This window comes from Myotis lucifugus, unplaced genomic scaffold (genome assembly GCF_000147115.1).
Source record: "Myotis lucifugus unplaced genomic scaffold, Myoluc2.0 scaffold_426, whole genome shotgun sequence".
Lineage (NCBI taxonomy): Eukaryota > Metazoa > Chordata > Mammalia > Chiroptera > Vespertilionidae > Myotis > Myotis lucifugus.
In genome coordinates this window covers 646,836-664,523 of record NW_005871474.1, presented here as the reverse complement: position 1 = coordinate 664,523, position 17,688 = coordinate 646,836, and the positions used below count along the sequence as shown (strand labels likewise).

The 17,688-nt window shown below is 47.6% G+C and overlaps 3 protein-coding genes and 1 pseudogene across 5 annotated transcripts in view; 3 read left to right on the top strand and 1 right to left on the bottom strand.

Annotated features, from left to right (window-relative positions):
• VMO1 (vitelline membrane outer layer 1 homolog) overlaps window positions 1–3,465 on the bottom strand; it is a 4,709-nt gene extending 1,244 nt beyond the window's left edge. The window contains exons 1-3 of one of the 3 annotated variants that reach the window (XM_023744073.1): window positions 3,092–3,465; window positions 2,753–2,942; window positions 205–394 (exon numbers count right to left, since the gene is read on the bottom strand). In XM_023744073.1, the coding sequence (XP_023599841.1) occupies window positions 205–384 (180 nt within the window). In that variant the 5' untranslated portion in view covers window positions 385–394; window positions 2,753–2,942; window positions 3,092–3,465. Of the gene's footprint in view, window positions 1–204; window positions 2,943–3,091 lie in introns of all 3 variants that reach the window. The other 2 variants (XM_006102770.3, XM_014468101.2) reach the window with 2 other exon arrangements.
• GLTPD2 (glycolipid transfer protein domain containing 2) lies at window positions 2,306–3,605 on the top strand. The gene is made up of 4 exons (XM_023744094.1): window positions 2,306–2,411; window positions 2,520–2,584; window positions 2,802–2,968; window positions 3,062–3,605. Exons 1-4 carry the CDS (start codon window positions 2,306–2,308, stop codon window positions 3,597–3,599), a joined length of 876 nt encoding a protein of 291 aa, XP_023599862.1. The 3' UTR covers window positions 3,600–3,605.
• A 5,565-nt stretch (window positions 3,606–9,170) lies between these two features.
• Window positions 9,171–11,114, top strand: PSMB6 (proteasome subunit beta 6). Its single transcript, XM_006102766.3, has 6 exons — window positions 9,171–9,326; window positions 9,721–9,788; window positions 10,077–10,208; window positions 10,310–10,434; window positions 10,626–10,775; window positions 10,898–11,114. Exons 1-6 carry the CDS (start codon window positions 9,228–9,230, stop codon window positions 11,038–11,040), a joined length of 717 nt encoding a protein of 238 aa, XP_006102828.1. The 5' UTR covers window positions 9,171–9,227; the 3' UTR covers window positions 11,041–11,114.
• Window positions 11,115–14,789: 3,675 nt separating this feature from the next.
• On the top strand, window positions 14,790–15,831 carry LOC102423338 (annotated as a pseudogene).
• The last annotated feature ends 1,857 nt before the right edge of the window (window positions 15,832–17,688 follow it).

Here is a 17,688-nt window from a genome sequence, read left to right as displayed (position 1 = left end):
ATATATATATATATATATATATATATATATTTTAAATGATGAAAGAGAATCATTGATTGGCTGCCTCCTACACACCCCTCTACTGGGGATCCAGCCCGCAACCAGCATGTGCCCTGGATTGGAATCTAAACTGGACCCTTAAGTCCGCAGGCTAAAGCTCTACCCACTGAGCCAAGCCTTTGAGACCTAGATCTGAGCCCTCACCTTGATGGAGAATCCGATGGTGAAAAATCCATCAGGACACATCTCGGGCCAGGCCCAGTCGCCCGCGGGGCCCCCGTTGGTCACCTCGATGACTTGGGTGTAGCTTCTGGAACCAATCGCTCTGGCGTGCCCGCAGCACATCGCCCACAGCAGCAGCAGCTTGGCTCCCACTGGCTCCATTCTGCAGCCTCTGTGAGCCAGGGCCCCTTAAGCAGGTTTATACCACCTCTGCCCCATGAGGGCTCCGATTGCGGAAGGGCCACTCGGATTAAGTGACACCAAAAACTAATCTGCTCCCGGAACCCTGCAGACCTGATCTGCTGCTCAGGGAGACCTATGCTCCCAGCACCAGAGGAGGAGGGGCATCAGGAGCAGACAAGTTGAAATCACCACCATCCGCCTGAACTTTTACTACAGGCTATGTGGTTAGTGTCTTGCAGGCGTGTTCTATTTAACCCTCACAATTTTAGGAGGTGGGAATTAGCCTTCCTATTATGTAGAATAGGGAACTGGGGCTTAGAAATGGCAAGCAACTTGCCTAAGGTCACCGTCAGCCAAGCTGAGAAACACTTCAACACTGGGAAATGGGAAGCCCGAGGCTAGGGATGGAAGTGAAGGCTCCTGAATCCCACAGGAAAGGATTGGTCAGTAGCAAACTCAGGGACCTCCCAGATTCAAGGGAGCATCAGAGTGAGAGACAGGGCAAGAATCCATGAACTGTGGGAGCTAGGAAGAGGCTTTGTAGAGATTGGGGTCCTGACTCCTTGAGAATCTGGGGTACTCTCCCTCACCCCAAGAAGAAAATATACACAGAGACAGGGACAATTCTAAGAAGTTTATGGACTGGGGGCTAAGAACAGGAGATATTGTTTCTTTGATTGCATCCTGTATCCTTTCTCTGAAAGCACCCCCTCCATGGCCACTAGGTGGACTCCTAATTTGCAAAAATCAAAACCGCACCCCAAAAAAGTGCAAATTTGTCATCTGGGGCACTACCCTTATTTGCCTGCCCCTAATACACATTTCTTTGTTTATTAACATACTAGAGGCCCAGTGCACGAAATTCATGCACTGGTAGGGTCCCTAGTGGCTGTGTGTGTGTGGGGGGGGGGCTCCCTCCCTTCCCCTGGCTGGCCCTGCCCCTTGGGCAAACTCCCTACGAACTCATGAACTCCCCGTTGAGGAGACAATTTGCATACTATGCTTTTATTATATAGAATACGTATTTTGCAATAATGTACTTTGGCCCAGGTAGTATTCTAAATTCTGTAAATAGAGTTACAACCAAGAAAAACAAGATTCATCAGAGCTCACATTCCAGTGGGGGAAACAAATAATTAAGTCTCTAATGGACCTTGAGCTCTATGAAGGCTCAGTTTATTTGTCTCCTTGAGGCCTAATCAGGGCTTGGCATGTGGAAGTACTTAATAAAGGTTTGTTTGATAAATGATAGAGGAGCCAACCTGGAGTTGGGACAAGGACTGGGTAGGAGCTGGTGAGGGCATGGTGGATCAAGCCTGAAGTATACAATCAAGAGATCATGCATCTAGATCAAGACAAGGTCCCGTGGGGATAGGCTAGAGAATTTAGACGCGGGTGCTCCCTGGATCCCAGGTGCCCCGTGCTTGAACTTTATAGGTAAGATTTATGGAGCAATTGTGGTAAGCTTTTCCATTTACAGTGTTTACACGTACATTATCATTTAATCCTGGCCAAGTACCTATTATTATCCTCAATTTACACTGGAAGGAACTCAAGCCCAGAGTCTGTTATCTTAGGACCCACATCATTGCTCAGTGTGGGAGCTGGTTCTGACCCCAGCCTCCCTTCCCGACACCCAGGCTGCCTCTTCCTACAACCTGATCCTATAAGGAAGGGAAATACAGAGACATGTCATTGCCACCAAACTTCCCAAATCCTCTTAATCTGGTTTCTCACCCCTGAGGTGCTGCCCTCTGGGGCAAAGGGCACAGGGTAAGGGGCCTTAGATTAATGATTAACCCTTGCACTTCAGTGCACCGCGGACTTCTCTTCCTTCTGGGAGGTGGAGGGATAAGGCCTGGGTAGGAGCTGGTGAGGGGTGGTGGTCCCAGCAGCGCCCATGGGGGTCGTGCTGCTTCCACAGGTCTCCAGGCGCTGGCTCCGCCATACAATTCCTCTTGCCATTTTCGCGCTGCTACTTTTTTATCTCTGTACTCGGAGCCTACGTGAGTGGCCTCTTCCCCCACCTTCTCTGGCAGGAACCCAGGTATCCAGGTCCTGGGGACCTAAGGCCCCTCTTCGAGTCCTCACCGCCCCGCCTTGTCTCTCCTCAGGCGCCCTCTCGGGCTGCGGATCGGGGGCTCAGCCCTGCGTTACTGAGGGACCTCCGCCTTCACAGGTATGCTGGGGGCAGGGCTGGGACCGGGAGCTCCAAGTAGGACCCTCAACAGGGGGAAGGTGGAGCCAGGCTGACGGACTCCCTGCTGAAGAGCAGAGCAGGTCCTCCTTCCTGTCCCCCCATCCTAGACAGAAGCCGAGAGCACAGCAGGAGGGACACCAGCTAGACCTTAGGTTGGCGAAGGAGGCCTAACAGGCTAGGGGTTCTGCTCCCCCAGATCCGGCAACAGTTGGGATCCCTGGAGGCCCCGGAGCGGGAAGAGCCTCGGTGTCTGGGCCCCGAGGGGATGCTGGGCCGCTTGGTGAGGCCGTTCCGCGCTAGTCTGAACCTGGAAGGGGATGTGGAGTTGTCGCAGTACCTGGCGGGATGGAGGGAGCTCATCAAGTGAGTGGTCTCCCTCCCCTCATCCTTCCCCGCCTCCATGGCTCCACCGCCCTCTCTCTAACCAGCCCACTCTTCCCACCACCAAACACACAGATTCCTAACTCCCTTCGGCTCCATCTTCACCTTCGCCACGAGCGAAGCCTTCAGCAAAGTGACAGCCCTCGAGGCTCGGGTGCACGGCCCAGATGCCGCGCACTACACATCGCTGGCGACCATGGCTGCGTGGGAGCGGCGGGCGGGACTGCTGGAGAGGCCTGGGGTCGCCCCTCCGGACTCGGCCAAGGCCTCGGGCTCACGGACGACTCTCCTGCTGCACCGTGCGCTACGCTGGTCCCAGCTCTGCCTGCAGCGGGTGGCCACCGGGGCGCACCGAGGCCCGAGCGCCGGCGAGCAGTGCAGCGACGCCTACAGCACCGTCCTGGGCCCGCACCACCCCTGGCTGGTTCGGCAGGCCGCCCGCCTCGCGTTCCTCTCCTTCCCGGGTCGCGGCCGCCTGCTGGACCTGGCCTGTCCGCGAACCGGAGAGGCGGAGGCGCGGGCCGCGTTGGCTCGCGCGGCGGGCACCCTGGAGGAGGTCTACAACCGGACGCAGGGTTTGCTGGCCGAGCGCGGCCTGCTCCAGCTGGCCTAGGGGATCCCCGGGAAGGGAGCGCCCCGGGGCGGGACCCGCGCAGCACTGGGCTCAGGGTCCAGGCCCCCGGAGCCCGGCTATCGGGGGGGCGGGGCGCCTGATATCCCGCCTCTGCGGTGACGTCATTCCCTTGCAGGCGCGCCCCGGGTAGGGTGGGATTTTTTTTATCTCCTCCCTCTACCCCCGAAGTCCCGGGAAGAAGGGAGAAGCTAGAGGGAATAAAAGGTATTTTTTGGTAGCCGTCGATTTAGAGCGGTTTTTTGTTTGTTTTTTGTTTTTTGTGAGGCCAGCGGGCACTTTAAGGGGAAATAGAAAACAGTGGGTGTGGGAAGATGTGTCATCCCTGTTCCCGGCAGCAGAGAGACTCACGCTCCCCGTGGCTGTCTCAGCCACGCCTATGGCTGCCCTTGGCCAACTACAGGCCAAGTCTCCAGTCCGGACCTGTCCCCTGAGCTACCTCCACAGACCCCGTAAAGGCAACACGTCCGGCTGGGATCCAATCGCCTCCTCCCAGAACTTGTGTTCCTTGTCTCGATGAGTAAATGGCACCTGTCAGCCACCCAAGCCTAAAACCTGTGCATTATTCCTCACACCAGAGAGGCATTTAATCTTTTTTTTAAAGTATATTTTATTGATTTTTTACAAAGAGGAAGGGAGAGAGATAGAGAGTTAGAAACATCGATGAGAGAGATCGATCAGCTGCCTCCTGCACACCTCCCACTGGGGATGTGCCCGCAACCCAGGTACATGCCCTTGACCGGAATCGAACCTGGGACCCTTCAGTCCGCAGGCTGACGCTCCATCCACTGAGCCAAACCGGTTTCGGTGAGGCGTTTAATCTTTACTAAATGACTTTGGCTGCTCCCACATTCAATTGCCTGCTCGACCTCCAGTAGAGGGCGTGCAAGAGGCAGCTGATCGATGATTCTCATCATTGATGTTTCTTTCTCCCTCTCCCTTCCTCTCTGAAATCAATAAAAATATATTTTTTAAAAATTAATCAGGAAATTTTCTGTATCATATTTTCAGTTAAGAATGTTGAAAAGCTTTGTAAAGATCCTACCTGATCTGACTCTGCATTAGCCAAATTGACCTCCTCAATACTCACTGGACATGTCAGATTTGATCCTGCCTCAGAACCTTTGCACTTGCTCTCCCCTCTGTCCATACCATTTTTCCCCCAAATAGAAAATGTCTTCCCTCCTTACTTCCTTCTGGTCTTTATTCAAATGTCTCCTCAGTGAGATCTTTCCTGATTATTCCAAAATGTCAACACACACACACACACACACACACACACACACACACACACACACTTCCTAACTTCCTTCCTTGCTTTATTTTTCTTCTTATTCAATTCACTCTCTAACATACTGTATATTGGAATTCTTTATTTTTTGTTGTCTCCCCCAACATATATATAAGTTCCATGGTGAGAGACCAGTCGGGAGCCAAAAACCAGGATTATAGGCTTTATTAAGGGAAAGAGACCTGCCGGGCTGTCTCACAATGGGAGAACAGCAGCACGTGCAGAGGTGAGCATGCCTTTTGAGGGAAGGAATGGGGGGCTTAGTGTACTCGGCATGTGCTGATTGGTGGCTTAATGTATGGTCCATATAGGAACAAGGGCTTAGGGCAGTGATGGCGAACCTATGACACACGTGTCAGAGGTGACACGCGAACTCATTTTTTTGGTTGATTTTTCTTTGTTAAATGGCATTTAAATATATAAAATAAATATCAAAAATATGTCTTTGTTTTACTATGGTTGCAAATATCAAAAAATTTCTATATGTGACACGGCACCAGAGTTAAGTTAGGGTTTTTCAAAATGCTGACACGCCGAGCTCAAAAGGTTCGCCATCACTGGTTTAGGGTATTTGGCAGGTATTGATCGGTGGTTCAGTGTATTGTCCATATAAGGTACATAGTTAGTCACTCAGGTATTTCCGGGCTGCAGGTTACATCATACTCCGCCCACCAATTGGGGGAAGGGAGGATCCATCACATGGGGCTAGAAATTTCTGTCTATTTTGTTCCCTGATTTACCTTCAGTGGCTCACACAGTGCCTGGTACCTAGTAAACACAATGGTTTCTTGTTGAATGAATGTATGAGCACAAAAAATAGTTCAGGTGGCTGGAGCCAAGAGAGTCAAAAAGAAAAGAAGGGGGTTGCATAACAATGTAAATGTACTTGGTGTTACTAGATTGTACACCAATAATGATTAAAATGCTACATTTTATGTTGTTATTTATATTTTACTACAATAAAAAAATGTAAAAGAAGCCTGGCTGGTGTGGCTCAGTGGTTGAGTGTTGACCTAAGAACCAGGAGATCACAGTTCAATTCTGGTAGGGATACATGCCGGGGTTGCCGGCTTGATCCCCAGTGTGGGGCGTGCAGGAGGCAGCCAATCAATGATTCTCTCTCATCACTGATGTTTCTATCTCTCCCTCTCCCTTCCTCTCTCTGAAATCAATAAAAACATATTTTTAAAAGTATATAAAAAAGAGAATTGACCAATGAATGCATAGATAAGTAGAACAAAGTGGTCATCTCTCTCTCCCTCTGTCCTTCCACTCTCTTTCCCTTCCTCTCTCTCTCTCAAATCAATAAATAAAAATTAAAAGAAAAAAAGTTATTTGAAAAGATCAAGAAAATTAACAAAACTTTAGCTAGACTAACCAATAAAAAAAGAGGGAAGACAAATGATTAAAATCAATAATGAAAGGGGACATTACTACAAATCTTAACAGAAATAAAAGGGATTATAAGGGAATACTATAAACCATTGTAGACTAACAAATTAGGTAACCTAACAGAAATGGACACATTCTTAGAAAGACATAAAGTACCAAAATGGACTCAAAGGTAAATAGAGCCCTAGCCAGTTTGACTGAGTGGGTGTCGGCCTATGGACTGAAGGGTCCCAGATTCTATTCTGGTCAAGGGCACATGCCTGGGTTATGGGCTTGATCCCCAGTGGGGAGCGTGCAGGAGGCAGCTGATCAATGATTCTCTCCCATAATTGATATTTCTATCTCTCCCACTTCCTTCCTATCTGAAATCAATAAAAAAATTTAAAATAAAGAGAATACATTTTTTTTTAAAAAGTAAATAGAAACTCTGACTAGTCCTATAATGAAGAGATTGAGTTAGTAATAAAAACTTCCCACAGCCCTAACTGGTTTGGCTCAGTGGATAGAGCATCGGCCTGCGGACTGAAGGGTCCCAGGTTTGATTCCGGTCAGGGGCATGTACCTTGGTTGCGGGCACATCCCCGGTGGGGGGTGTGCAGGGGGCAGCTGATCGATGCTTCTCTCTCATCGATGTTTCTAACTCTCTATCCCTCTCCCTTCCTCTCTGTAAAAAATCAATAAAATATTAAAAAAAAAACTTCCCACAAAGAAAAGCCCAGCACCAGACATTTTCACTGATAAACTCTACTGAATGTTAAAAAAAAAAATTAATGGAAATCCTTCTCAAACTCTTACAAAAATAGAAGAGGGAAGTCTTCCCTACTTATTCTCAGAGGCCTATATTACCCTGATACCAACGATATATATAAAAAAGCAATTACAGACCAATATATTGATATATTGTATGAATAGAGATGTAAAAAATCTTCAACAAAATACTAGCAAACAATATATAAAAAGTATTAGCCCTGGCCAATGTTGTTCAGTGGTTAGAGCACTGGCCCACACACTGATGGGTCATGGGTTTGATTCCCAGTCAAGGGCACGTACCTGGGTTGCAAGTTTGTGCAATCCCCACCCTGGTTGGGGTGCTGTGGGAGGTAAGCAATCTATGTGTCTCTTTCACATCAATGTTTCTCTCTCTCTCCCCCTCCTACTCTCTTCATCTACCTCCCTCCTCCCCTCTCTCCTTCCCTCCTATTCTCTAAAAATCAATGGAAAATATCCTCAGGTGAGGATTAACAAAAAAAGTATTACACCCATGGTCAAATGATTTTCAACAAAGGTGTCAAGACCATTCAAAGGGGACAGAATAGTCTTTTCAACAAATGGTGCTGGAACAAATGAATATCCACGTACAAAAGAATGAATATTGGATCTTAGCTGGTTTGGCTCAATGGATAGAACATCGGCCTGCAGACTGAAGGGTCCCAGTTTCGATTCTGGTCAAGGGTACATGCCCGGGTTGCAGGGCTCCACCCCAGTTGGGGGCGTGTAGGAGGCAGCGGATCAATGATTCTCTCTCATCATTGATGTTTCTATCTCTCTCTCCCTCTCCCTTCCTCTTTGAAATCAATGATATATATATATATATATATATATATATATATATATATATATATATATATATATGCCCCTACACATTAAATACAAAAATTAACTCAAAATTAATCATAGACCTAAAAATATAAGAATTAAAATTAGCCCTAACTGGTTTGGCTCAGTGGATAGAGCATTGGCCTGCAGACTGAAGGGTCCCAGGTTCGATTCCGGTCAGGGGCATGTACCTTGGTTGCGGGCACATCCCCAGTGGGAGGTGTGCAGGAGGCAGCTGATCGATGTTTCTCTCTCACCAATGTTTCTAACTCTCTGTCCCTCTCTCTTCCTCTCTGTAAAAACATCAATAAAATATATATTTTAAAAAAAAAGAATTAAAATTATAACACTGTTAGGTGAAAACATAACGGTAAATCTTTGTAGCCTTGGGTTAGGCAACAGTTTCTCAGATATCAAAAGCATAAGCAACTAAAGGAAAAACACAAAATTGGACTTCACCAAAACTTAAAATTTTGTGCTTCAAATGATACCAATGAAAAAAGTGAAAAGATAATCCATAGAACGGGAGAAAATATTTGCAGATCATGTATCTGATACAGGTCTAGTATCTACAATACCAAAAACACTCTTACAAACTCAACAAAAGATAACCCAATTTTAAAATGGGCAAAGGACTTCTTCAATAGAAATTCCTCCAAAGAAGATAAACAAACGGACAATTCGCATATGAAAATAGGCTCACCATCACTAATCATTAGGGAAGTACAAAAACAACACCAACCCACAAGACACCAATTCACACCATCTAGGATGGCTAAAGTAAAAACACACAACAATTAGTGAGGATGTAGAGAAATTGGAACCCTGTTACGTGGCTGGTGGGGATGTCAAATGGGACAGCTATTGTGAAAAACAGTTGTCCGTTCCTCAGAATGTTGAACAGTTAGTTTATGACCCAGCAATTCCACGCCTGGCACTGTATATACTACCAGGTATATACGTACATACCTAAGAGAAATGAAGACAGTGTGCTCTTGAAGACTTTTTGACTTGCAACCCCAATCAGATATATCAGTACTGCACAATCCAATCGGAAGCACAGCCCTTGCAGACTGGGTTGTGGTTTTTTGTTTTATTTTGTTTTGTTTTGTTTTGTTTTTGGGGGGTGGGGTGGTATTTTTGTTTGCTTACTTGCCTGCCACGCTGCCGTCAAGCAATTCACTGTCGCAAAAGAACGTCCTTCCACATTTCTTTTCCCTTCTGCCGTCAACCGTGGCCCAGCTTCGCTCCCAGAAGGCCTCGGAGCACGACTAAAGGGAGTGACAGAGCGCTTTACGACAGTTGCTTTGTGGCAGCACCAGAGGAGAAAGATGGCGGCCACCTTAGTAGCTAAAGGAGCGGGTCCGGCACCAGCCTGGGGGCCGGAGGCCATTACCCCCGACTGGGAAAACCGGGAAGTCTCCACAGGGGTGAGGAAGGACTCGGGGTTCAGGAGATGTGCGCACGTCTGAATGCGATGGGAGGACAGGCCTGGGAGAGTTGGGAGGCCTGGGGGGCGGAGGCGGGAGGTGGTCTGGGATGTGCTGGAGGCCGAGGGAGAGGGGTCCCGAGGATGCGTGGTGGTAGGACGGGGAAGGCAGGCGGACGTGTGGAGTTCTAGAAACTTGCGCGACACAGGCCAAGGCTGGGATGAGCCTGTGGGGATTTGAGGGTTGGAATTGTGGTATTTTGCGGGTCGTTGAGGCCCCTCCGAGACTTGACAGTGGGTCCCTCGTACTCTAGGGGCTGGATAGGGGGATCATTGTTCGCTTGTGCTGGAGAATGCGAATAGGCCCAGACTCACTGCTTTCTCTTCTTTCCCAGACCACGATCATGGCAGTTCAGTTTGACGGGGGCGTGGTTCTGGGGGCCGATTCCCGAACAACCACTGGGTGAGCTCTCTTTCTCTTCCTTCCATGCCTGCCAGCCCATCCTTACCCTCCGCACTCAGCTGCGGGAGGGAGGTTTCTCCCCTCCCTGGAGATAAGGATTTGTTCCAGCTTCTGCAACTCGCCCGTAGGTGAAATTCTTGCAGAAGTCTGTCCTCCAGACTGCTTCAGTTTGGATGAGAACAGGAAATAGAGGACGCCCTATTCCCGAGGCCAGAGGGAGTAGATAATAATGGGATGGAGGTGGGAGACAAGTGGGGTCCTTTCCCTCACTATCCTGTCATTCTGCAGGTCCTACATCGCCAACCGGGTGACTGACAAGCTAACCCCTATTCACGATCGTATCTTCTGCTGCCGCTCAGGCTCTGCAGCCGATACCCAGGCTGTAGCTGATGCTGTTACCTATCAGCTTGGTTTCCACAGGTGCTTGTGGGCTGGGAAGAAACAAGTATGTGAAGGGAGCTGGGATGGTCTGACTTCTAGGTCCTGATGATGCCTTCCCTGTGACTCCCCTCGTCTTCTAGCATTGAGCTGAACGAGCCGCCTCTGGTCCACACTGCAGCCAGCCTCTTCAAGGAGATGTGTTACCGATACCGCGAAGACCTGATGGCAGGAATCATCGTTGCAGGCTGGGACTCCCAAGAAGGAGGGGCAGGTCAGATGCTTCCCGCCCCTGGATTCTTGGGGCCATGCCTTTGATCTTCTCCCCGCCCCAGCCGTTTTCTGTTTGCAGCCTCTACCTCACTATTAACTCTTCCCAGATCAGTCCTACAATGGACAGGTGAATGTACATGTGTTGTGAGGAGGGTACAACTGATGACTCTTTTCCTCCCTCCACCTGGCAGGTGTACTCGGTGCCCATGGGGGGGATGATGGTAAGACAGTCCTTTGCCATTGGAGGCTCCGGAAGCTCCTATATTTATGGCTTTGTCGATGCTACCTACCGGGAAGGTATGACCAAGGAAGAGTGTCTACAATTCACTGCTAACGGTGAGAACGGGTTTATGGGCCTGTGAGCTTCAACCCCCATACCCACGCCAGTCCAATTTTCATCATTCCTTGCAGTGATGCCAGCAGCCAACTCTGACCCTCAACTTTTTTTTTATCCACAGCTCTCGCTTTGGCCATGGAGAGGGATGGCTCCAGTGGAGGGGTGATCCGTCTGGCATCCATATCAGAATCAGGGGTAGAGCGGCAGGTACTCTTGGGAGACCAGATCCCCAAATTCTCCATTGCCACTTTACCGCCTCCCTGAACCCTGGGATTCTAGGGTACAGTAAGAGACATCCCATACTGACCCAAAATTCAATAAACAGTTTGTCAAAAAGAGTCTGTGTGCTTTGGGGTTCTTTTTTTTTTACTTCAAGCCGAAACTTGTCTGGTCCACTACAGTTTGTACAGACCACTGCTCTGAGCTCTGGGGGCATTGGAGAGGAGCCTTTACAGGGGTGGTTTTCAAACTCTTCAGGCCACCTCCCCCCACATTTCCTTTCCTCTACTAGATCCAGCTCCTTGTGACACCAGACTGTAGTTTATGTGGAACTACCAACAAATGATCCTATCCCCACCCCTGTTCAAGCCCGAGGTAGAACTCAGTATTCTGACTGAGACTAAGGTCTCCTCCCCTTAGCCTGCCTCCTGCCTGTCATCATGGGAGGCTACTGGCTCTAAGGCCAGAAGGACTCCAGATCTCCTCTGACTCAGGCTCATGGGCCCCTCTCTCCAAACTCACCTCTGTCACCTCATCTTGTCAGGAGCAGCAGTGTGACTTCCTTGGCTTTTGGGAGGAAGGTGTTTGCAATTGGAGCTTCAGATGGACATTGGGTGGGAGAGGGCAGCCACAGAGAGTGCGGTTGGCCAGTTCTGGAAGCCACTGTTCCCATGGGAGTGTGGTGATATGTGGGCCTTCAGCCCCTTAGATGGGAGGCAGAGAGTGGATTCTGGCCCCTCCATGGCTGTCTCCACTCAAGCCAGGGCCCTAAGTGAGCAAAGTGGTGTTCATTGACAGTGACTAACATTCTTAATCCTGTCCCAATCTTCTTTTCTCCCCACTATGGGCCAGGGAAGTGAATAAGCTACATTTGAAAACTTTGCTCTAGAATATAATCCTGCCCTGTAGAGGGATAGTATCTGATTAAGTGAAAAAGAGCAGAAAAGAATCTCTGTCCTCAAACCTGTACTTCAAACTTAAAGTAACCAATAGAGAACTTCTGATTTTCCTGCAAAACCTGTTCTGGTCCTCCCTGCCTTAGGGCATCTTTGATTCCTTTCTTTCCCGTGTACTCCACATTCAGTCTAACAGTAAGTCCTAAAACTCTCCAAAAGTACCCGTAAAACCCGTCTGCCTCTCACTGCACTGTCTTGGGCCAAGCCATCTTCATCTCTTGCCTGGAGGATGGCAACACCCTCTCTTACATGGCCTTACTGCTTCCATACTTGATCTTCTCCAATCTTTTCCAGGTACAGCAACTAAAGTAATCTTTCATTGTAAGTGAAATCATGTTGTTTCCCTGCTCACAATTCTTCAGTGGCTTACCATTCCATCTAGAATGCTATTTTAACCCCTTACCATGGCCTAGAAGACTCAGCAGTTCCCCTCAATCTTGCCACTCCAGTCACTGGCTTTTTTCCCTAGAACCTAAGAGGTTTTGCACTTAATAGTTACTGGTTTGTTTGTTTTTTTGCCTGAGACTACTCTGCTGATTTTTTTAAAAATTATTTTTTAGAGCAGTTTTAGGTCCACAACAAAATTGACCAGAAGATACAGAGATTTCCCATAACCTTGCTGCCCCCGACATATGCATAGCATCTCCCACTATCAGCATCCTGCACTGAGTGGTACACTTTTTACAGTTGATGAGCCTACATTGACACATCATTCAGGAAACAGAACTGAATGGCACCTTATCAGAAAGGCCTTCCCTAAAAACAATGAAATTTAAGAAATAGCCCCCCACCACCACCTCTTCCATATTACCCTGTTTAATTTTCTTCATAGCAGCAGTTATTGCTATCTCATATTATCGTGTTTCCTTGTTTACTTATTGTCTACCTCCTCTATTAGGAAGTAAGGTCAGTGAGAAGAGAGAATTCTTTCTGCTTGTTCACTGATACATCCTCAGTGCCTAGTAGAGAGTGGACACTGAACGAACATGACAGCCCTGTCTGCTGTCCTGCCTAGCCTCCAACCTCTCCAAACTGCTCTCACCACACTCAAGTCTTGCAGTTTGATTTCAGCAAACTTCCAGCTAGCCACAGTGGGGCTCTTCATTAGATCAGCTACATCATACTGACCACTCCTATGTTCCCCACTCCCACCCAATTCTGCACTTCCCACCTCAGCCCCCTAACCAAGTCTACTCCCCATCTACTCTTCCATCTCAACATACATGGACATACACAGAACATTTGGCAACTCTGAATATATTTAATGAGAAGATCACGAGGGACTTGGGGGAGCCAGAAAGTGGAATCACTGAGAAGCGGGGGAAGGAAGGTTGCCAAGGCTTCCTAGAAGTTCAGCCCCTGGTTGTCCCCTTCAAATGGTAGAGTCATTGGCTGATGCTATGTCATGCAGCTGGTGGCGGAAGGAGAGCCGGGCTTTCCTGCTGAAGTAGGCACTAGACCCTAGGGAGGGCATCCCTCCCTCAGTCATGATGGGAGCTATCACTGGGCTGGGATCTGGATCTGGAGGGGCAGCTGGATCCAGACCTAAAAGGGAGATTGAAAGAAGAAGGGAATTGTGAGTCTGGATCCCTTTTACCCCCACACCACCACCCTCAGTGAGGAGGAAAAAGGCCAGGGAAGACATCTGAGGGTCCTGGGTGAATGTTGGTGGCATCAGCAGGGAGAGGGAGAGGAGTCCTTGAGAGAGCAGGCCTGTGCAGTTGCAAAGGACCCCACACTCAGAAGGGCCCCATGCTGGGTGTGCTGCTCTACTCTCGTCATCTTGAAATTCTTAATCATTTTTTAATATAGGGTCCCACTTCTGCATTTTGCATTGGGCCCCACAAAGTATTTAGCCAGCTCTGTGGGGAAGTCATAGACCCACCTCCCATCCAGGGAAACAGACTATCCTTTTCCCTTCACTGGGTTAAGCATTTACCTTTCTCCCAGTGCAGTTTATAGCTTCCTGATGCCCCCCCTTTTTCCCCATACCTGCTCCTCTTTCAGTCCCCCGCTGTCTCCGGCACACACACCATGGGAAACACCATGCCCCCTTGAGACCCATCTCAACAGTGGAGGAGACCAGGGTGTTGGGAATGGCCAGGAGGGCCCCAGGAGAAGGGGTGTGGTTTCCAAGCCCCACTGTGGGCAAAACTACCACTTAGCCTCAGACCGCCTGGTGATTAGAGGCGCCAGGAGATGGAAGGGGGAGAAGAGGGTGGAGGGATACCCCACTCAAACACCTGTACTTTTGTGCCCTCTTAATTTGGGGGCTCTCTTGAACCTTGTGGAGAAGCAGGAGACTGAGTCGGGTGGCATGGCAGAGACACGCAGAGGGGCTGGGACATAAGGTGCAGTGAAAATTCACTACAGCAATGCTGGACATCTTGGTGCCAGCCGGTACACTGCTGGGGACTCATTTGTATTTTCAAGTGAGAATTCCCAAGATGTAAAGTTTTAAAGAATAGTCCTTTTTTAATTTTAATTTTATTTTATTTAGAACAGGAAACTTTATCAGTCAGGGAAATATTATGTTCTCATTAAATGATACAGTAGCTCTTGTCCCCTTTTATGAAGATAATGAGTTGTAATTGATTAATTATGCTGTGCCAGGTAGATTCTACGGACTCGCACATGTTATCTTTATCATGTCAGTGTTCCTTTGAGGCAAGTGTTATTACTATCTGATTTTAGAGGCGAGGAATCAGAGGCACTGAGAGACTCGGTAACTTGCCCAAGGCACAGAGGCAGTTCTCAGCAGGGCAGGAACTCACCCCCACTCCCATCAGTCTGACTCCAGAGTCCACTTTGCTTGCCACCACACTGAGCTTCCCAAGCATGTCCCTGGCAGGCTTTGAGGTCCTCAGCCAGGCAGGGAAGGTGCCCAGAGCCTGGGCTGGGAGCCGCAGGTCCACCCTAGACAAGGACTCCAAATGCCCTTTAGTAAAGCTGCACTAGATTATTCCCTTATGATGTGGGTGAGAAGGGTTGGGAAGCACTGCTGACTATATTGCCTGACTGAGACAGAAATCTGTTTTCTGTTTTTAAATTAATTTATTGAAGTAAAAATGTACACATAATTTAATACACACATCTTAGTGTACAGTTCTATGGTTTTTGACAAGTATATACACCCATGTATGTAATCACCACCCCAATCAAGATACAGGACATTGCATCACAGAGCTCCCTTACATGTCCTTTCACAGTCAATCTTTTCCCCGCCCCCTGCCACAGGCAACTACTGATCTGATTTCCACCACTGTAGATTGGTTCTGCCTGCTTCAGAACTTTATATAAATGGCAGCATATAGTATTACTCTTTTGTGTCTGACTTCTTGCAGCATCATGGTTTTGAAATTCGCTCATGTTGCATGCATTAGCAGTTTTGTTTTGTTTTGTTTTGTTTTGGTATCAACGGCTTTATTAAGAGAGAATTCACACATCATAAAATTCACCCTTTTTAACCTTCTGTCCAACATTTAGCAAGGCTGCAGTGGTAGCAGCTGCTCTTTGAGCTTCCCTGTGCTGCCAAAGAGGACAAGAAGAAGAAAAATGCCAGAAAGTTGGCCAAGAAAGACAAAGACCCAGTGAACAAATCTGGGGGCGAGGCCAAAAAGAAGTGACCCAAAGCGAAAGTTGGGGACAAGCTCAATAGCCCAGCTTCATTTGACAAAGCAACGTATGACAAACTCTGTAAGGAAGTTTCCAACTATAAGCTTATAACCTTGACTGTTGTCAGGACAGCCCTAGGAGCTCCTTAGTAAGGACTTATTAAATTAGTTTCAAAGCACAGAGCTCAAGTCATGTACCAGAAACACCAAGGGTGGGGACGCCCCAGCTGCTGGTGAAGATGCATGAACAACAGATCCCACCAGCTGTACATTTTGAAAAATAAAACTTTATTAAATAAAAAACACCCTTTTAAAGTGTACAATTCAGTGGTTTTTAGTGTAGTCACAGAGCTGGGCAACCATCACAACCAATTTTATAACATTACCCTCAAAAGAAAGTCTGTACCCATTAGCAGTCACTCCCCTGTCCTTCTCCCCAGCTACTGGCAACCACTAATCCACTTTCTATCACTATGGATTTATCCTTCTGGACATTTCATACAAAAGAGCCATACAAAATGTGGTTCTTTTGTGTCTGGTTTATTTCACTTAACATGTTTTCAAGATTCATCCATGTTGTAGCGTATCAGGACACCGTTCTTTTTTATGGCTGAATAATATCCTACTGTAGAGATTAAACCACATTTTGTGTATCTATTGATTAGTTGATGGACATTTGGGTTGTTTCTAGTTTTGGGTTATTTGAGTAATATTACTATGTACATTCATATACAAGTTTTTGTGTGGACATGTTTTCAGTTCTCTTGGGTATATACCTAGGAGTGGCATCGCTGGGCCATATGATAACTCTATGCTTAATAGTTTGAGGAACTTTTCCAAGTTGACTGCACTATTTTATATTTTATGCACTTTTATTGCTAAATAATATAGCCTATATACCACCAATTAATCAAAATAAAAAACTTCTGCTCTTTAAAAGGCACCATTATTTTATTTAAAAATTTTAAAATTTATTTATTGATTTTTTGGGGGGAGCGGAAGGGAGAAAAACATTGATTTGTTGTCCAACTTATTTATGTATTCATTGGTTGATTCTTGTATGTGCCCAGACGGGGAATGGAACCCACAACCTTAAAAGGCACCATTATTTTAAAAGAATGAGCCACATTCTAGAGGAAAATATTTGCAATGCATTTATCTGATAGAGGATTTGTATCCAAATATATATCTAGAACTCCTACAATTCAATAATAAGACAACGTGATTTTAAAAAAAACTTAGTGAAGACTTAACAGACTACAAAAGATCTACAAATGGCCAATAAGCACATGACATATGGTCAACATCATCAATAATCAGAGAAATACAAATAAAACTACAGCGATGTATGACTTTACATATTAGGGTGGCTAGCCCTGCAAAGATTGGCAGCATCAAATGTTGGCCATGTGAGGAGCAACTGAAAATGTCAGATGAGACAACTGTTTTGGAAAACAGCTTGGCAGTTTCTCACAAGGTTAAAGCACAGTTACCCGATGACCCAGCAACTCCCCTCCTAGCTATTTACCCAAGAGAAATGAAAACATGTATCGACACAGACGGACACAGGAACGTTATAGGAGCTTTATTCACAAGAGATAAAAACTAGAAACAACCCAAATGCCCCTCCAAAGAAGAGATAAAGAAATCTGCTCTCAAGTGTTTTGAAATAGATTGTCCTTTACAACCTGAACATGTTCCTGTTTCCTCCTACGCTGTAAGTTCCAGGACAGCAGCTCCCGCGACCGTCTCGCTCCCTTCTGTAAGCTTCACGTCTCGCATGGAGCAAGTGCGCAAAAACTGTTGAATGAATGAAAGAACGCAAGCCTGCGTACATTGACTTTATGGCCACCATCCCTCGGGCCTTTTATCTCCCCTCCCATCTACAAACGCCGGCCGGGAGGTATCCGGTGTGGCTCACTGCCCGCCCGGGAAGGAACAGCCGCAGGTCCCCACCGGGAGGCGCGTCTCCGTTGGGGCCGGAAAGCGCCCGGGGGCCGCGCCAAGGGGAGGTGCGGTGCGCCGCGTCGAGCCGCCCACAGGCCGGAGCAGGCACACCCGGACCGACGGCACGGGACAGACGAAGGAACGGCTGATGGGCCTGATCACGCACGGAGCCGGTC

What these genes read in the sequence shown, in the direction of transcription:
- PSMB6 (XM_006102766.3), top strand. Translation starts at nt 9,228, where the DNA reads ATGGCGGCCACCTTAGTAGCTAAAGGAGCGGGTCCGGCACCAGCCTGG. An exon ending in ACCGGGAAGTCTCCACAGGG is followed by an intron (nt 9,327 to 9,720) that starts GTGAGGAAGGAC and finishes CTTCTTTCCCAG; the next exon opens with ACCACGATCATGGCAGTTCA. An exon ending in TCTACAATTCACTGCTAACG is followed by an intron (nt 10,776 to 10,897) that starts GTGAGAACGGGT and finishes TTTTATCCACAG; the next exon opens with CTCTCGCTTTGGCCATGGAG.
- GLTPD2 (XM_023744094.1), top strand. Translation starts at nt 2,306, where the DNA reads ATGGGGGTCGTGCTGCTTCCACAGGTCTCCAGGCGCTGGCTCCGCCAT. An exon ending in AGGGACCTCCGCCTTCACAG is followed by an intron (nt 2,585 to 2,801) that starts GTATGCTGGGGG and finishes CTGCTCCCCCAG; the next exon opens with ATCCGGCAACAGTTGGGATC. An exon ending in GGATGGAGGGAGCTCATCAA is followed by an intron (nt 2,969 to 3,061) that starts GTGAGTGGTCTC and finishes CCAAACACACAG; the next exon opens with ATTCCTAACTCCCTTCGGCT.